The 20,160-nt window shown below is 43.5% G+C and overlaps 1 protein-coding gene across 2 annotated transcripts in view; it reads right to left on the reverse strand.

The window, feature by feature from the left end:
* Positions 1 to 20,160, reverse strand: part of CADPS (calcium dependent secretion activator) — a 173,426-nt gene that overhangs the window by 28,882 nt on the left and 124,384 nt on the right. The window contains exons 17-21 of one of the 2 annotated variants that reach the window (XM_042880801.1): positions 16,807 to 16,913; positions 12,002 to 12,158; positions 10,982 to 11,123; positions 4,875 to 5,021; positions 1,642 to 1,797 (exon numbers count right to left, since the gene is read on the reverse strand). In XM_042880801.1, coding sequence (XP_042736735.1) covers positions 1,642 to 1,797; positions 4,875 to 5,021; positions 10,982 to 11,123; positions 12,002 to 12,158; positions 16,807 to 16,913 — 709 coding nt within the window. The remainder of the gene's footprint in view (positions 1 to 1,641; positions 1,798 to 4,874; positions 5,022 to 10,981; positions 11,124 to 12,001; positions 12,159 to 16,806; positions 16,914 to 20,160) is intronic. The other variant, XM_042880802.1, reaches the window with a different exon arrangement.

Below are 20,160 nucleotides of genomic sequence, written 5' to 3' on the forward strand. Positions count from 1 at the left end.
TATATAGTCATACCATTACAAGCTGGGCCAGGTTTTTGCAGAGGGGCAACTTATTTGCAGAAGGGTTGGAGCAATAGGGAAAAAGCCAGCTCTCAGGCACAAAAATCCTTCCTCAGATGTACCTGGAAATGTGCTTATTTTTCCCAGTTATCTCAGCCAACCTCACCTAATCTTATTTCTGCAGATCATCATGGCTACAGCTGCACTGCAGATGCAGCAAAGTTGCCTGTTGTATCATGAATCATAGAACGGCTTGGGTTGGAAACGACCTCTGATATCATCTAGTTCTATTCCTGTGTCATGGGTAGGGCTGCCAACAAGCGGGCACCAGATCTGGTTGCCCAGGACCACATCCAACCTGGCCTTGAACACCTCCTGGGATGGGGCAAAGTCCAGTTTCAAAAGGAGCAGAGCCCAGAAACTGCCCTGTGCTGGCTCCAGCAGAACATCTGCTGCTTACAGGAACAAACAACGCTGCATTCACTCTTAAATAATGACCTGACAACTGAAGATTGGCTTTCATGCCAGCCAAAGGACTAAAACCAGCTGGTGCAATGCAACTTACTCAAACCAAAAGACACCACGGCCACTTCATTGCTTTCAGTAGGGTGAGAGCTGGCCTCGAGCTGCCTGCTGCCAGCAGGCGAGCCTCCTGCCTCCGTCTCAGGGAGCAACCATGCCCTCTTCTATGGTGACGTTGGATATCCAGACTGTGAGAACGTGTGAACAACAAACCCCATGCTCACGCTTGCAGAGTGGCCAGGCAACTGCGGTACAGAACAGCCACATCACACATTGCATCTATTATTAGCAGTACCAGCTGGATTTGGCACTCGTTTTGCCTTTGGTCTGTCTCTTTGTCTATTAATTTTTGTGCGATGGAATGCAAAGTTCATTTCTTCCTCTTGCCTAATCAGCTCTGACACCAAATGAACATAAATTACTGTGGGAAGTTTGACAATTTAATGCTAACATTTTGTTTTCAGAATGACAGCTGCCTGTGTGTTTGAAAGTTTTTAAAGAAACCTCTCTATTTTGGAAGATCTGCAGGTGAGCATCCTGCAACGCGCTGATGATACACTGGCTTTATTCTTTCAACAGCAGATGTGAAGCCTGTGTGCCAAGCTACACTATCACCATTTAGGAACCACTTTTTCTTTTTTATTTGCTTTCTTTTTTCTTTTTTTTCCTCATGGATCTGTGTTTTCTAGCTGGGATCTTACTCGGGGCTATGCCTTCAGCATTCAGCCCTGCTGACACCAAACTGCACTTACAAAGACTCAACCTCTCGTGAGGTGCCAACAAGTTAACAGCCCGTAAAGCTTGAAACTGTGGGTGGTTCACTGCCTTACTGCATTCTCGTGAATACAGAATCACAGAATAATTAAGGTTGGAAAAGACCACTAAGATCATCCATTCCAACGATCAACTCATCACTGCCATATGAATACACACTCTGCAGAGTCTCAACAGGCAGACGTGCTTGTGGAGCCCACAGCTCACAGCTCACAGCAGTGGGTGCCTTTGTGCTCAGCTGGTGCTGGGCAGAGGTGAGCTGGGGCCATGAGTAAAGCTCTGATAGTGACACAAAACCAAGTGCTGCTCCCTGTGAGCTCCTGTCTAGCTCGTGTGCACACGTACCTCTTCACACAGGACTCAATCATGTCACTCGCCATAAGCTTCAAGCGCTGCTCCAAGTGTTTCCCAAACTCCTCCTCAGGCCAGTGCAAATCCCGGATGAAGGTCTGTAGTGCATCCAGTTTCCAGAACAGGTCTTCTGAGGTGCCTGATCCATTGCTGGCAGGGCAAAAGGAGAACAAAAGTCATAGGTGGCATCATGCTCTCTGTAACCTGATGTGGAGACCATTCCTGCAACAAGTGTGGAGCAGACAGTAGTTTCATACACAGGACAACGCTGGCAATCTCCACCATCAGGATTTTGAGTTTTACCATACAGTTGCCTAATCTACCTTGCTGGCATAACTCACAAAACTCTCCAGACCAGATGAGTGAGACAACACCGAGTCACACATATCAACAGGAAGAATGTGTGTATGGTAAAAATCAGCCTTAGTTAATAACCACATGAACGTATGCGATTATTAAGAACTAAGGCCAGAAACTGCGGTAGAAAATCCTCGGTCAATAATAACTACCATACCGGAACGTATGCAGTTATTAAGATGTGGGGTCTCATGCAATCCTCCCCCCTCCAAACCGTATCTTTAGGTGGCCTCGTCCCGCCCGCTGAGGGCCCGGCTCCGGGGAAGGGCAGTGCTAACAAGTGGTGCGCGAGGACACGCGTTAGCTCTTAACAGCTGGAACAAAACGGGGCTAAGTCCATGGAGCTGAGGGCGCTGGGCATCTCATAGCCAGGACTTCTGGCTGGATTGACTGCTGCACCTCTCCACAGATCCGCCTCTTGCAAAGGCATCTATAGGACAACAGATTTTCCTTTTTTTTTTTTATAATTTCTTTTGCAACATCTTTGGCCCGTCACAAAACTCTAAATTTCTCTCCATAGCTTGTATTCTCGAACCCACACCCTTGCCCAGATGGAAGTCTTTGGTCCTGCAGCTACACCGGCTCTTTTCACAGTATAATTATATCTCCCAACCCTCCACTGACAGAACAAAAATATAGAACTCGATGGTGCTCTGTTTGTGCAGAGAAATTTATGCATCCGTAGCCCTTCTCCCTCCCTCTCTCCATCTCCCTCACTTTTTTCAGAACAATTGCCAAGGGAGCTTTAAGAGTTTCGACCCCCTCCTCGCATACCACTAATGCTAACACAGTAATTTGTAAGATATTTAGCACACCATGCATCACCACTTGTGCCGACATCATCTATAGAAACAGATGAGGGAGGGTGTTTCTATTGTGACAGATGCCAGCTGCATTGAGTTAATGCCAGAGGAAATCGGAGCCAACGCGTAAGTGGCTACCATCAGGTGAAAACCATGGTCCCAACATGCCGGGGCCCTGTGGTCCTGTGCTAGCAGGGAGAATGATAGAGAGGATGGGTCATCTCCATGGCAAGAGAAACAGATCTGACACTAAGCGACAGGTAACACATCCTTGATGGAGGGGATGGGTGAGTAAAAGGAAACCAGGAAAGTGAAAAGATAAAGAATCAGGCATTTCCTTCAACCAGGGGACAGGTGTGCAGAAGGCTCCAGTGCTCATCTAGCCACTGATCTTTGGTTTCTCCTGGTTCAAACCTCTGCTCGGGTGAAAGTAAGCTTTAGCAGTCTAAACCCAGTTTTGGAAATGCACGGATTTATGTCTGAAATAATTAAGTATGTGCAAATGCAGTAATTGGTATTTACCACAGCAACATTATCACACCCATTTGGTTTCAAAATTTTAGAATTATTATTTTTGGTCTTTTTCTCACTTTTGATTAGGACTACATGTGAGTAAACAATATATTAGATTATATTAGATTTGCTTCCAAGTTGCACTGTTAATACTTTGCTCGTGAGCACTGCAATTACTCTAGTCACACAGGCAGCTTGCAATATACCATTAATGCTCACATTTTCAGAGGGATTATCCAATTTTCTGTCATGACATGATTCTTATCTTTTCAAGGGCAGTACCACACAGCATGCACAGAGAAAAAGATTAAAACTTTCAAGTGTTCTTTACAGGCAACTGCCTAATCTAGCCTTTAATATAGCTCTCTTAGCATGAATATGAGTTGTATCGTTTTGAAACAGAAAAATTTATAATCTAATAAAAAATTAAATACCAGTGTTTGCTTTACTTATGGTTCATTACCACGTGCTCTACAGCAACGTCTGTGCATGGCAGAGGCATTTGGTGGACCCCAGGTGTAGATGTAAACTAGGGTGTTCCAGTAACACTGATGGGGGAGAATCTGGGAAGCTTCTTTGGTTTTATCCTTTAAGAGAAAGGACACAGTAGGGAAAAAGCAATTCATCTGTACGGAGCTGACTGAGACCATCTCATATTAACATAACTATAGTTAACCCAGGAGAAATGGAGTGATCCAAAGTCCTGCGTTAGGACACCTTAGGAGACAGCTGCCTCCAAAGCAGCAGTCTGGGCTTAGCCCACTTCTCTCTGCATTGGTTGGTGGCTGGGACCTTTAGGGGGAAAACTGGAGTAAGAGCAGAAGTTGCCCGATGTGTACTCAGATGGGGATAAGCAGAGCTGCCCTCCTGAGCACCTCGAGCTCACACAGGGAGCCAGAGTAGAGCCCAAGGCTCCTAGGGGGCAACTGCATTAACACAGTGCCCATTTTCTCCATCCACAGTCAAAGGTTCATTTTGCAAATATCTTTCTTTAGTTGGCCAAAGGATTACCCAGGCTACAGTGATGGACGTGGAATTTCAATTGCTCTCTGGGCCCTCTCACAACCCGAATAAGAGTTTTTCCTGTTTCATCTGTTTCGTCAAAATCAAGACAGTAATTATCATCTGGGGAATGTGGAACTTGCATTAAATAAAATTCAGTGTTAGATCTACATCTGGTCCACAGAAATTGGTTGACTGGCATTGAAGTTGGCTCATCTTCTCTTTTGGACAAAACTCTTTTCTGAGACACATCGTTTCCCATTATGCACTCCGTGTTTCATATGTTGGCCAGAACGTGTCCCATTGGTGACAGCTGTTTTGTAAAGCAAGATACTTGCTCAAACTCTCAGTGGGAGTAAGAAAATTTTGAAGATTTATACAAAAAACCCTCAAAATACACTTGCCAGAAATTCACCAGTGTCTCATTCAGAAAACGTCTAATTAACTGTATCACTCTTTAAAGTTTTATATAATGCACAGAAACAAACAATACATATCCATGCCAAGATGACTTTAAATTTAAATGAGATCTAATTTGAACTGAATACACACTCAGAATCATAAATAGCAGCCATCCATGACGGTGCAGAAAAGCTAGGCATTTGTGGGATGCCTAGTGGGATGTTAACTGGTAGATTTGGTACTTTAGGGAGATTCACATTTGGTAGATTCACATTGGGCAGATTACTTGTTAAACTCCTGTGGAAGAAACAGACAGAAAGAAAAAATACCATAACAGTGACAATGCAGATGTAGCAGAAGCACGTGACACTTATAAACAAATCTGCAGAATTCACAGCACGACGACAGTTAGGAAACTAAAGCAAAACATTTCAGAAAGAAGCATGGGTATGGAAGCTCAAGTGTACTGTTTTTGCAGTCTGCAATAAAAAAGCAAGTTACTTAAAAAAAAAGAATGAAAGAAGAAGAGGAATCACAAAGTAGCAGATTAACAGAGTACTCAAACACCCACACAAAATAATTTAACCTTCAATTCCTGACACCATTTCAAAGTACAGGAAGCAACCTTTACTTGGAAAAACCTATCTGGTAAGGAAGTGAGTCTCAGTTCAAGACACTCAGGTTGGATGGATACATGAAATAGCTGAACGAAGCGAGCTCCCAGAAAAGTCAGGGTGCTTTTCTTGGCATCAGGACTCAAAATAATAAACACAGTTTGAAATACTAACTCTGCCGAAGTTCTTCAGAGTTTTTCTTGCTACTAAATTCAACGAAGCCAGAATTTCACTCCAAAAACACTCGTTTTTTTCTGTACTCTAAAAATAACAAAGCTATGCTAAAATCTGGATTAATCGCTTCCTAAAGGAAGACTTGTGCCCTAAACTCAACCTTGCATTTCTGTGTCTCTCAGGTTGTCCAGGTCTAATATGTGCACTTTGAATGAATTGCATTTGATACATTTAGGGCTGGTATATGAATGTTTCTTGGCTGGAAATGGGCCAGGGAGTGATTAAGGCAATCAAAAGTTAATTTACGAACCAAGTGTTCTTGAGCATCATGACTTAAATAAGCATTTTCAGATATGCAACTGTTATGCAAAAAGAGATCTTTTAAAAATGGGCTAGTGTATTAATTTAGTCTGAAACATTGTTTTTCCTGAAACAATGTGTGGTATAGCAACACCACATGCCTGAAGTTTGCAAAACACCATCTTTTCTGGATCATTATTTGAGCTCGGTAAAAGTGGAATCAGGACTTCAGGCTTTCAGCTTTGGGTTGTACTGCTGAAGCTTCTCTGTTGATGTACATAAATCCAACTTCAGCATCCAGGCTTCCTTTGGTGGAAAAAACACAATCCAAATCCTTCTTCCAGTGGAAAAAAAAAAAAGTCTGTTCTTGCTTTCTTTTGTTTCTATGCTTCTTAGTAGATTGGACTTCACTTTATCTGCTTGCTCTCTTTGTGAGACAGTAAGCAGATAGGAGAATTTACTAATGCAACAAAGCTACCCATTGTTTCCATTCATACTGTATCTGCCTATTGAGATATGATTAGTGAATGAGACAGACTTCACAGTGATGGAGAGCGCGTGAAATCTTCAGAAATGGCAGTGCATGTGGTTAGATACTGCTGTGGAATAAAGAAATAGCAAGAGGTGGACAACATATAAATGTATAAGGAAAAGCAACTTAAATAACTTAGCCAGATGGTAAATACATAAATCAGAGGACCTTTGGTTTTAATATTAAAATTCAAGAAGTGACAGTGTTATATTAATAAAAACACTGTATTAATAAAATGTGACTTCTAGAGTAAACAGTATACTATATTCACACGGAAACATATTTCTTTTATACAACACATTATTTTGCTGATGCAAGGATATGTTGCAAGAATAAGTTAGTACTCCTAAAAGGAAACAGAGCAGCAAAGTAATGCCGTATATTACGTTAACATACAGTAACTAATTTTAAAAATATTCTCCTGAATTGACATGCACAATTTTGCAGGTTCAACTCATCTAATTATCTGACTAACAGTTCCAGTGAGACCTGTAAAAAATGATTAATATTACCAACAAATGTTCCAGCCTGCAGTTGCTCAGACCATAAAAACCACAGGTCCAAGACAAGAAACTGTTTCTAAAAGCTAGCCATGCCTATTTAATATAGATGGCTATATATAACCTCAGCCATCAGGCAGGGAATGTGGGCATTTGGATCAACAAGATGAGGGCTGTCTCGTTTAAGAAGCTTTGGGACTGGATCCTGATATGTTTGAGAAAAGATGTACACTCCGGAGCTATACTGCTTGTTATCTTGGTTTCTTCTGCTTCACCCCATTTGTTGGCAATGGAGATGGCTTTCACCTGTGCTGCCTGCGAGGGAATTCTCATGCAGACAGACTGGCAGCACACCGTGCCAGCATCCCCACGCTCACCGTGCTGCGGTGCTGATGGCAGGAAACACGTAGCAATGCACAGAGGCCACTCCTGCAGGGCTGCCCCAGGACTGGAAGGAGGGCAGGAAATCACTGTGCTTTTACCAAAGGGTCTCCTGGTTTCAGAGCAGAGCTAAATGAGAGCCCTGGCCCTGATGTAATGCTTAGGTCCTACGTGATGGTTTACGGATTGAAGAGGCAGACGCCTGTCTGTTCCATCACCAGAAATGCTCACTACCTTCCTGCCTAGGATGAGCAAATGCTCAAGAGCAAATCTTTTCATAAAAGCCTTGATGTGAAGCAAAGAGCTTATAGTGAAGTAGGCAGTTAAACCTGTGCTCTTCCTCTCTCTGACTGACACCCAGAATAGTAACGAAAATACTCATTTTCACTACAGCAGTGCTTTCTTTGAAGGGGAAACATTTTTCACTAGCACTATAGCTTTGTAGTACATCCTCTTCCAATGATTAATATAATCAGACGGTTCCATTTCTTGCATTTTATGTGAAGGATAAACTTATAAAGTTTGCAAAGGGTTAGTGAGCAATCAGTAGATGTTAAAGGCGGGATGAGAGTGCAGCAGGGACAGCCTCAGGTCAGTGAGTAACCTCCTCATCGAGCAGCTCAAACCGGCTGTCCCCGCACCGGCTTTAGCATTTGCTCAGAAAGATCTTCCAAGACAGACACACACACAGAGACACACACACACACATACGTGTCTGCTGGCTGCAGATCAATCGGCATTCTCTGGGAAGCTAGCACGAAAAACCCATTGCACAACCCTACTTTTCCAAGACCTCTCAGCTCACCAGAGAACAGACCTGCTCTGTATCCTCCATATTTGGATGACTGTGCGAGGGACAAGTGTTCCACGCTTCTCTGCATGGATTCATACGAGCACACCAGCTGCTCTAGCTATAGGGCAAGGACCCCCTGCAAATTCAGCAGCTCTGCAGAGGCAGCTTACAGAGCCCTCATGAGCACGTCACATCGGTGCTTTTTCCCCCGTGTTTTCAGTACTTCACAGTATCTCCCTCACTGTTTGTGATTTCTATACCTAACTCTTTGTAGCATAAGGTGCAGAGTATTCAGCAATGAAAATAGAAGAAATACATGCTTGCAAACTGCCATCTGGTCAGGTTATGGTGGGCTACATATTTCAGCCGTGATTGCAAGCATGATGTAGAGATACCCTTTCAAAGTCTCTGTTCTGTGGAATAGTTTCCTGGCTCAAAGGAGATAATGAGACTTCCTTCTTGCACTTCACTGCAGAGAATTGATGTGGGGCTGCAGGAGGCTCTGTGCAGCAGACATTTATAATGACCTGCCCTTCCTGGCCAACCTGAAGGCCTTTCTTCAAAGCAGAGGAAAGCCATGGAGCCACGTTCTGACAGTGGGCCCAGTTCCAGAAAGGCTCTGCTGAACAGTCTGCAGCAGAAGGCCACCACTTGGATGGGAATTGGCTGGTCTGAAATACTGGAGCATCACTGACCTGAAAACTCAACTGTGCTTCAGTGGACACATAAGGTAAAAAGGAAATAGATACAGGAAGGCAAATGAAACCAACTATATCTCTGACCTCAGTTTTTCCTGCAAGTTCACTGTAGATCCGCCAAAGAAGAGCAGTTGGTCTGCCCAGGAGGCAAACGATGAAGATCCTCAACAATTAGTTCTGAACAGTGCCTCAAAGGTGTCATAAGGTCTCAGGAACAGCACCCCCCTTTGCCTTCACACAGCATGTGTCACCCTCTGTTGCTTGCCATTTCCTCCCCTTGCTGGGTCTGGTTGCACAAAGGCAGCATTTGCAACTCACACCTCTGTGCGCGAGACCAAGAACAAATACCAACTAGTGAAAAAAAAACCAGAGTTCATCCTTTCACCAGAAGGACATGAGCTTCTTGTGAAAAGCACCCACTTCCCTGCTGGAACAAAGCATTTTAATACTGAAGGCTGTACGACACGTAGATAATCCACCCCGGGCTTTTGCTTGGAACTGTGATGCTCAAAGCATTCTGCAGCTGAAGCTCCCCAAAGGGCAAAGCCACTACAACATAACGGAGAAAAGACCTTTGAAAAAGTGTCAAAGATAACTTGAAAATGATAGATATTGGCATACCCAGGGACAAAGCATTTTGACAGGCAAGTATCACAGCCAAGTAGTCATGTACATCCACAGTTATGCCACAAGTCATTGAATGCCAAAATAATATCATCTTCGGAAAAAAAGAGAAAAAGCAGAATGAATTGCTTGTGACTGCCCAAACGAGGTGGACAGTTACAATGAATTAACTGCCTCTGTTTCATAACAGACAGGAAATACAAACAGATTCATTGCTAAAGCAGAACTCTGAAACCAAAGTTAATGCTAACTTCGAAGTGCAATTCTGCTTGAAGGAATGGCTGTAAAAATGGCATTCTCCTACTCGAAAGATCTATTTCTTCTATGTTTTCTGGGTCACATCTGCTTATTTGAAACAAGATTTTTTAGGATTTTTAATCTTGTTAGCCTGCAGACCAAAGACAGCAAATGGAAAGTGAGAGAGACTCCTGAACGCCAGCCACTTAACCCCACTCAAAACAGAGGAGATGATCAGGTGTCAAGAAAAGGCCTGTGATTTGGCAGGCAGAATCCTTATGGATGCTGAGGATGCTCACGAAAGAAAAGAAAAAACCTGGGTAATCAGATTCCAGGTTGCATATGGGAGGCTGGCTGCTGAACAAAATCTCTTTTCCTTGTAAACCGAACATATTTGGTGTGAAAAGCCCTGAAAGACCACACGTTCTTTTACACAGCAACCTCTGAGAGCACAGTGCCACTTAACTTTGCCTAGAGAATCACAAAGAAGCAGGGAAAATACATCTGCAGAAGTCAGCTGGCCTGAGTCCCCAGTCTGGGGCACTGTCAGCCTTGTGGTATTTGCATAGGGTCAATCTTTCCCTTTTAAGACTGTTAACAGAAGGAAAAGTCTATTCTTTTCCTTCACAGGACCCGATATGAGTTTCTAGAGCAAGCACAGCAGGGTTCAGCAGTGCTTCAAAACCTGTGAAATAACAGCAGCAATCTCAAGCAAATGCCACGTTTTTATATTCACCGGCACCTGAGTTCCATTTGGATTTCTCTCAGGCCACTCATTTCTTGCTGGCCACCCCCTACTCCTCCACATCCAATGGAGCTGGTTCTGCTAGGTGGCTCATCACATCACATCCCCTCCGGGCTGGTCCCTCCTGCACCCCTGGAGCTGCCTGGGGCTGGGACAAGCTGAGCTGCTGGGGATGCAGCCGACAACCACCAGCCGTGGGGGTGACGTGCTGTCCCTCCATGGGGTGGGTAGAAAAAATGAGTATTGGGAAACATCAATACAGCAATGACTCACTCAAGTTCTGGGGCTGTACTGAACATGGCAAAGCAAGGTTTTTTGTTCTGAAAAGAAGTTATTTGAGTTCAAGAGCAGCGCTGGAAAAGGCCTCTTAGGATGGGATCCAAAAAGCCATGCCAGCTAAGAAAGTTTTCACATTTTCATGCTTCCACATCCAAAAGCACACAGTTTGAACTGAGGCAGCAATGCATTTCAAAAAGCAAATATCATTTCCTTCATTAACTTCAAAACCTTGAAGAGTTCAGGCCTTCTATTCTTAGCATTCAACTAGAAAACATCAAGCACTTTCTGCATGTCCGATCTAATGTTTGCTAATTCATCTCTGTACGAATCTCCATCCATTTGCACCCAAATTCCGATTGTATCAAAGGAGGTTTCCTTACTTTACTGGCTCCCATGACTCCCGCTCAAAGCCCCTGTGAATTGACTGTGCAATTGAGGACTCCATCAGATCGACATATCTAACAACAAGTGGAGCAAACAGGTCTTGGAGGTGTTTGTGGAACTTTCCATTGCACAAATTATCTAGAATAGATAAATAAAAGTATAGTAAGAAACTACTGTTACTAAAAGCTCTGTAACAAACCACAGCGTGGCACTTTATTACACAATGAGTTTGTCAGCGAACGGAAAGAAAGTGAGAACAGAACAGGAGCTGGCATCGTGCACCAAAGCTCATGACAAAGACAGCAGGAATGGCTTCTTAATTGAAACAGATTAACAGACAACAAATCTTCTTTCCCATTAATGTCAGACTTACAGGTTACAAATACATTGTTACTTTCTGCGAATAAAATGCGTGTAAGAAATACTGCATGGCAAACATTATGGCTTTTGCAGGTAGGAGGACTGTTTCTTATTCAGTTACTCACTACCACGACACTCTCAGAAGATGAATCCCTGCTTCGTGAGTGGTGGGGTTTGAAGGCGTGAGCCTTCTCCATACCCTGGAGAAGCGCCTTATTTCACAGAGCACTAAGCTTCTGAATTCTTCTTACTCTCATTTAATTTAAATCTTTTCCTCCCTTCGGTGAGGTATTTTAAAGTAGGGACTGGTTTGCTCCAAGCTAAATAAATGCAGTACACACATATAAAACAACACACACATTTAATGACGGTGTACATAATTCCCTGCCTGTCAGGCAGCCATTACAAAAGACTTGAGAAGATGAAGCAAAATAAAAGTTCAACTTCTCACCTTCATCTGAGGCATTTGACTTAGGGGTGTCTGTGTGTGCATCAGAGAATTGCTTTTTTCTAGTGGGAGTGGAACCAAACCAAGCCGATGCTAAGAGTCTGCACTGTGCATCTCTACCCAGCTCAGCTCTCTGTGCAGCACAGAGAAGTATTAGCAGTAACCTGAGCCGCCCACTGAAAAGAAACGACCAAAATACAATACATACAGTCACTACGGAGGAAATCGTTTAGGAGCTGAAAGAGTGGAAAGCTGTCCCACGTGTCGGGGGGTTGCACCTCTAACGCAGCATCCATATCCACCGCAAACAGCGACAGGAAGGTCTCCGCGTGCTCAACCATTAAGTCTGACCACCAAGCAAAGGCCTTGGTAGAAAAAGATAACAGAGCAGAGTGTTAGTTCCAGCAAAGCACAGTCACGGACGCTAGGCCACAGATCTCCAAAAAATGTGTGCCCCGTGGAAACTACCTTTATTGTAAAGAGAACAGTGCTTTCCAGTGCTAGCCTGCACACACAGTGCTAATCATGGGAATTAGGCACTGCTGCTTTCATACAAAGGTCTCTTGCAGAAGATCTATTCAGGGCTCCACCATAAAGGCAGGCAGGTGTAACATGGCAGAGAAGGTTCTGTCTGTTCAATTTACAATAAATTGCTGAATTCATCTTTAGTTATGCTAATCATCAGAAAACTACTGATTTGTATTCTAAATGATAGAAATTGGGGAGTTTCTTCACTGTGGGTGGGTTTTATGCTGTTATTCAGCAGTTTAAATTTTATTTGGCTTCACTACTTCTATTTCTCTTTAAAAACTGCCTAAGACATTAAAATCTGCCCTAAGTCCCACTCACTCTTATTTGGAAGCAATTCAAGCATCACCTGTGGAAGTTACTACAGCACTGTTCATTTTACATGGCCAGCTACACACGTCATCTAAATACACTACCACCTTCATTAATGCTACTTATCAGGAAACAAAGCTCCATTACCAACATGCCAAGATTTTAAAAAATAAATAAGTCTACAAGCCTGTATTTTCAAAGAGGCAGGAAAAAAAATATATATATCTAATCTTGAAAACCAAAAAAGATCAGTGAAGTAACTCATTCTCATGCACATGGGTCCTTCAGACTCACTGGACGGGCCCTCTGACGTGACATTCACATCATACATGGCTCAGATGTGAATGTTCCAGACGCATGCATGCGTGTTTAGTAATCACTTCTGGCTGGGAACATGCAGTATGAGAAGGGCTGTCGTTAGGACCATGTGCTATAATTTCTAAGCAGCAGAAAATTACTCAGTGACTTAAAGAATCTGAGAAATGGCTTTCAGCACTTTGCAAGAGAAAGAAACCTCTAGCATAGGAGGAAGACTAGAGATAGAACAGAAAAGACTGGGCATAACGCATTCAGTTCAGAGGAACTGAGTTCGGGGAGGGGTTTTTTGCCTCCTGGATGGAAGCTTTTGGCAAATGTGAATAAGCACTATAGACTTTAGTTTTCTTAGGGTTCTGTTTTGATTAACTGAAGCAGAATGCTTTTGGTTAATGCTGTTCTAGAGAGACACAGAGAACAAGTCCAGCTGTGGGTTCTCTTGGCCACAGGGAAGGACTCATACCCCCAAACCAGGTCAGTGCCATAGACCCCTATAACAGTTCCTATTTTGGACTGACTTCTCACCAGGCAGTGATGCTGTCAGGAGGTCTTTGGGACTATTTCCATTCCTTTGGTCCCTCAAAATACAAAGCAGACAGATATCACTCTGCTATTATTCCATGAGTTGATATAAACTGGTGATAAGACATGCATAGGTTGGATGTGACATGGGGCATTATACACCCAGAGCACATCTCAGATGTAAAATAGCCAAAAAAAAACAAATGAATCCCAAGCTAATCTTAGTACTGGACCAGCCCTATGGTGTGGGCATGGAAGAGATGAACTGTGCTGTGAAGCAACTCCATCCCTGGGATGTTTGGGCAGCCCAATGTCTACTACGATGAAGAGCAGCCAAAGGCCAGTGGCAAGTAAGGTCCTGAGGGTGGAAGAGAGGGGAAGTGAGAGAGCATCTTCTGCAACAACTTCGACATAATTGCTGCAGAGTCCTGCAACAAAACCTGCTTCCACAAAGAACAAGAAAAAAAAAAGCTATTTTAAAAGAATGAGGAAGAAAAGCACATTGTTTGGGGGTGTAGGGGGGAAATAATGCCCAAATCAGTCACCATTTCCCTTCTGTTGAGTCAAATTTTATCTCCACGTGTCTCTAACTCATGTCAGGTTCCCCAACCTCCTCCTGCCTATTCTCAGAGGACAGACCCTCCTGCAGTGGGAGAAAAACCACCACACTTTGAAGAGCTCCCTCAAGATGGTAACATTTTCTGTATTTACCATCTACTTACCTGCTTTACTTGAATGTAAAGGCAAAAAAAAAAAAGTGTTCTTTCTAGCCAAACACACCTATTATTGTATGTTTTACACATGGATACACATGTATATATGTATGACCTCAAAGGGTTAAAATACATATATACATATACACATATGTATACATAGAGAGAGAACATGAGTTCAGAAATACATGAAGACCACGGCCTCTGGCATGTGCCATCAGTCATCCAGGGAGACAAAAATGGAGCTGGAAGATATCTGGTGAGAGAGATATTGCAATGGCAGAGACCTCCTGCTCTCACCTAGGACCAAGGCACCACTGTCTCTTTTGCACTTTTGTCTGTGCTTCTTTCTGATGGGTAGGACTAACCCCACTGATAAGACACAACACTTTCGGTCTAATGGCTTTTGAACATATTCCATGCTCTGAGTTTTGCTTTCTGGGTTCTCACTAGCATGTCTGCCTGGATGTCCATGTTTGGAAAAAAAGGGGTGTATTTTAATGGAAAAATTTCATGATTTTCAGAGAAGAAGGCATTCCTTCAGCAAGTGATGCCATTTAATTCTGCTGAACATCCAAAGCAGACCAAGGAGTCTCACATTGCAGGTTGAACCTTCTCACCTCCAGGCAGAAGGACAAGATGGAAAAAAACCTCTCATCTGGAATAATTTGAAAAAACATGCAATACCTCAGCACTTCTCACTGAGAGGAGCAGGATAATGGGGCTGTAACGCATAATAAAGATGGTGTGATAAATCAGCCAGGCTCTCGTCTCTCTGTTCCTTTGGGTGCAATTCCAAGTGTGCAGAGAGCTGGCCCACTGCCTGAACACTACTGAAATGCCACAAAAACCCTTGGGACAGGAATTCAATAATGTACCGACAGAGTGCTGGGCTTCTGGACAGAGATAAATGTCACTCCTCCAGGTCACCATTCAGAACAAGGGGCCAGGATGCCTCCTACCCATGGTGGCATTAACCTTCTGTCTCTAATCAAAGCCTTGTGACACAGAAGACATTGAAGAACAGCTCTGAATCTTCCTCCATGTGAGGATCAGAGCAGCATAGCTGGCTGAACACCACGGGCCCTCTAGCTGCCTGCTGCAAAAGTCCACTATTTTCCCAACAACTGGTGCTTTAAAATCAGCTCTTTCCAGGCTGGTTGCACACACAGCCTAACCTGGTGATGAGTGGAATAAAGCACTCATCATCCTCGGGCAAGCTCCTGCAGCTCGTGTGTAAGTGCAGAGCTCTCAGGCAACCCCTGCTTTTGCAAAAGCGAGGTTCATTTCACTCTTCACCACGTATATTCTCTCTCTACATATAAATACTGTATATCCAGTACAAGGCACATACAGACAAAACCAGAGGAAGAACACTACCATTCTAGTCACTTGTGTAGAACTCAATCCACCTCCACCACAGTGTACTATAGATCAGGTGAATGCAAAACAACAGAGGTAACAACAGGCTGAGGAGAGATTCCAGGCGGGTAGGGTTGTGTTGGGATGTAACTGCAGCGCTCGTAAAATATACCCATTGCTACATGCATGGACTGGACTGCTACGCCACACTGACCCTCTGTGTAAGGCTACCAGCTCCACAAGCAGCCGACTGGGAGTTGCTGTTACATTCTTTGGTCAAAGTTACGGAAGCGAGGGCAAACCAGGTAAAATCCCAGTAGGAAACATGGCACTGAGAGGGCATGCACGAAATATGACAGGAGTGACTCGTGTCATTCGGTTTAGTCACATACCTCTTTCCCCTGACAGGATCATCCAAGATTGAATGAACAGTAGAAAAACAGGGAGGAAATTTAAATATGCAAGCAGGCATTAGTTGGGTGTCGTGGATTGTTGTGTATTATCAATAAGTTAAGTTATACTGCAAATTTAATATACACCGGAATGATTTTTAGGTGACTGTGAAATTATTTATCAAACGCTCTTAATGCAAAATATAGTGAGTATATACAAAAATGGGAAGGAAAAGAGAAAAGAGTGAATGAGTGTAACAATTCCTACAGTCATACACAGTAACTGTTCGTTCTGATATTCAGAATGATCAACTTTCCAATACTTAGCCAAGAGCACCAGATTTACAGCCAACACAGGGCTCGATCCTGCAGATACTTACATGGGTGGGCAACGCCGCTGCCTGGGGCAGTCCCTGCGAGGTGGCACTGTCCTGGCAGCACTGCCAGCTGCCGCGGGGCTCAGTGCTTCCAGGGTCGAGCTTCAGTGTTCTCTAACATCTATTTGCCCCTGACATGGTTTCAGCGTTTTTAAAACATGAATCTTTCCATTAAAGCACTCTGAAGAGTTAAGAGGATGGGCTTGCTCTAGTATGGAGCTGGTGGTGAACATACGTGGCTCTTGCTGGTGCTGCGGACTGATGTAGCAGACAGCAGAATGTAATCAATTCCCCCTTTGGCCCTCCCTGCCCTATGGAAAAGCAGTCTTCCTGACCTGTCCCATGTGCCTCCATCACACTTCATCCCCATGGCTGCCCTCTAGAAAAGATAACCCAGCACCTGTTCAGGAGACATCCCATAAGCACGCAAAGCCACCAGCAACCAACCGGACCCTGCTCGAGAGCTGCAGGACACAGGGCACCGCTGCTCACCTCTGCGTGGTGCTCTTCGTTTTGTTGGAGGACTTCAATTACCAATTCTGCCAGACGTATTGTGTCTTCTAACTTTTTAGCTGGTGTGACTAACCGGCCTACATTTTCTGTAGTACAAGAAGTCGAGTTAAAAGGCAGGCAGAGTGATAAGCTCGATGTAAAGCAAGTAATTTTAGAGGTTTAAAAAATCCCATAATACTCTACAGCTTTAAAGATCTTTTCATGCATATGTTAAATGCTTGTATAATTAGTACTGTGCAAACCAGAAAGCCACATTCGTTATTATACTATGAAAATACAGTGCTCCAGCTCCAAATTTCACAATATAGTCAGAGTTGTTTTGCTTTATGGTGAGGCAGTGGCACTTTATTAGCTCAAATAAGAACATTACATTCCCTAAAGACAGCATCTGGCCACTAATATATGAACAATATGTATCCTACAGAGTAGATGATGCATTGCAGATCGTGTCTGTATGACTTAACATACTTTTATGATCAACTGAAACAAATCTCTCCGTACTTTTAACAAATCGTTAAACTCGAGCAATTTAAATGTCACCTGCTACTGAAAGCAAAAGCTGCAGGTCTGGCTTGCTCCAGGATTTAACTCCACAAAGGTCGAGAAGTTACGCATGCTGGGGGGAGTGGAAAGTGGTAACGCCCACCAGGCGTTCATACATAAGATTTATATGGGAGAAGATGCAAATTTACAGCAAAAACCCTGCAAACAAACCAAGGAGTTTAAATCCTGGAGCTTGTGCTTTAGATCTATTGAGTTCTTTTGCAGCATTTTCTAAAAAGATTTTTAAAAGCACTCAAATCATATTCTTCCAGGTAACTGGTATTAATGTATTACAAATCTGAGGTGCTACCAATCTGGAACATTTCAGTTTTTCAACTTAAAGTATTTCAACGGGAATAACAGGAAAAATAAAACAGTGAAAATAAATATTGAACAACAGCTTCCACAGAGCTGGCTGAGTGCAACCAGCGGGGCTTCTGTGACCTGATACGGTGGTTCACCACCACTCCCAGCTCCAAGGAGAAGAAGGGCAGGACCACTGCTCCCTGGGGACGTGCCTGTGCTGCAGTGGGTCCCTGCAGAGGTGTTTCTCCTGCTAATGATGGGCTGCAAACCCAGCTCTGCTTAGTAGACTGGGCAAGGAGCAGGATTATGCTTCAGGAGCTACATCAGCCAGCCCATACCTATCCACCTATGAACATTTTGGTCTCTGTGATATTAAACCTGGAGACTTCATAAGCAGGTGAAGTACCAAAAAAATCCCAAAGGGCCGTAAAATCAGTGAGCTGCCACGAGCAGCATACAATAGCCTGAATGAGAGCAACAAAGCCAAATGCTAGAGGTGCATGAATTATAGCTCCTCCACCAGCAAGGCATTCACCTTGGGATGTCCAACACTAAGCCAGCAGCTTGGGTTATGCCTAAGTGAAAGACAGTTGAGCACCTTGCTCCATATTCCTGCATGCATCAGCTGTTTGCACATACCTAAGTGCTTAGGTTTTCTTTGCTGACAGAACAGCAACTCGTGGTTGCACACAGATGTCCCACTTTGCTCTGAAGAGCCCCAGAACACAAACCCCAACTTGCTGAAGGCCTGGCAAGCTTTGAGGACTCAAATCTCCATTTTAACATCTCACCTGCTCCCAGTCTTCACTGGATTTATTCTTAAGGCAAAAAATCTCCCATGAAGAGGAGAGGAACATTTCTCAGAAGGGGCTGTGAGAGAGGCACGTGGTGCTGCTGTCAGAGGAGCCCAGCAGCCAGGCCAGCAGAGATCTGGCATTGCAGGTGCTCAGCTCAGCTGAGGGATGCATCAAGGCAAATTAATGCTACACTTTTGCTGATGGATACCATGCACAGGGGCCTTAGGGTTTCCTCTCTGGTTTCCCTTTCATCTCTTGTAGCACTGGAATCAATAACGCTCCCAGGTTGTCCTTAAAATATTCCACTGGGCAAACACTGAAATTGGACAACTAGTGCTTAACTCATTGTCCCTCTTCCTATGCAACCCAACACCTCACTGGTTACAAGAAAACTTCCTTTTAAGCAAAGAGATCCCAAAGAAATGTCCCTCTGGTTGCTTCTGCACCTTTGAAGCCAAGGGGAAGCTTTTCCATCGATCAGAGCAGCATCAGACCCACTCTCATTTGCAACACTGATCTGCTCTCAAATACAACTAAAAGACAAAAGTGTTAATAAGAACAACTGCTCAGAGATGCTGTCTTTAAAGAAAATATTGATGCTTATACAACTTTGGCAGCCAGCAGATGTCAATCTTAATTTTTTTTCTTCTTATTTTAAATATTTCCCTGGTTAAGTTACTATACATCAGAATATTCCGCTAAGATAGCTGGAGCACTGACAGTTACATGAAACATATACGATATACTTATCAAACATTTCATCCAACATCATGTAAAGCTCATACATATTTATAGTTTTCATGCAAAATGTTATGCAACAACAATGTTATTTTGTGCTGACGTTGATATTTGAAAATGTTGCATATGTCAGACATTGCTAGACAAAAAAAATGTGGACATTTTGAAATAAATGCTACCTCTAAATCTCTACAAACCTACCACATCGCACTAGGTGGTTTATAAAGCTGCACATGACAACTAGCTTGCTAAGGCTAAACAAGCAACTGCCAGGCTAGAAAACCACTGAATAAATGGAAGGAAGACTATTACAGTACTTGGCGTCTGTTTGGCCATGCCTTTGAGCATATGATTTATCATGTTAGTCTGCGTTTGAGGAGATGCCGGCGGCCCAGCCGGTGGCTTAGGCTTGGATGGACGGGCTGCTGGTGCGTGACGGAGGGACGCCAAAAGTAAAGAGACAATGACGTCATAACAGTGACAAAAGGATGGAAACTTCGAAAGGAACAAAAGCAGAAATGATCAAATACACATGGAAAAAGCCGCTGGGTTTTGCTTCTTGGTGCTTGAGGAGTTACACGGGAATGACACCGTTTGACAACAAAAGTTCGAGGAGTCAGCAGATTCTAACATCCTACGGCACTGCGCAATCAGAAAGCCAAGCCCCCAACGCAAGTGTGGGACTGCACTTCATGTGGCCAGTGGGAAACCTCCATTTGGAAACAGAGCTAAAACTGCAATTCACAGAAGGTGACCGAAAACGACCGCTTGAAGCCAGTGCCCCCGTGCTTAGGTACGTTTAGCAATAGAATAATGAGCCGCAGGAATTAATTGCTTTGTAAATATCAATTACACATTTTAGAATTAAACGTCACTGTTGGTTAAAGGGAGCTATAAAATATTCTTGTGCAATTTAAACATGTAAAAAAATCTGTCACTTAAAAATGTG

This window comes from Lagopus leucura, unplaced genomic scaffold (genome assembly GCF_019238085.1).
Source record: "Lagopus leucura isolate 7727_CA_CO unplaced genomic scaffold, USGS_WTPT01 Super-Scaffold_100028, whole genome shotgun sequence".
In the NCBI taxonomy this organism is placed as follows: domain Eukaryota; kingdom Metazoa; phylum Chordata; class Aves; order Galliformes; family Phasianidae; genus Lagopus; species Lagopus leucura.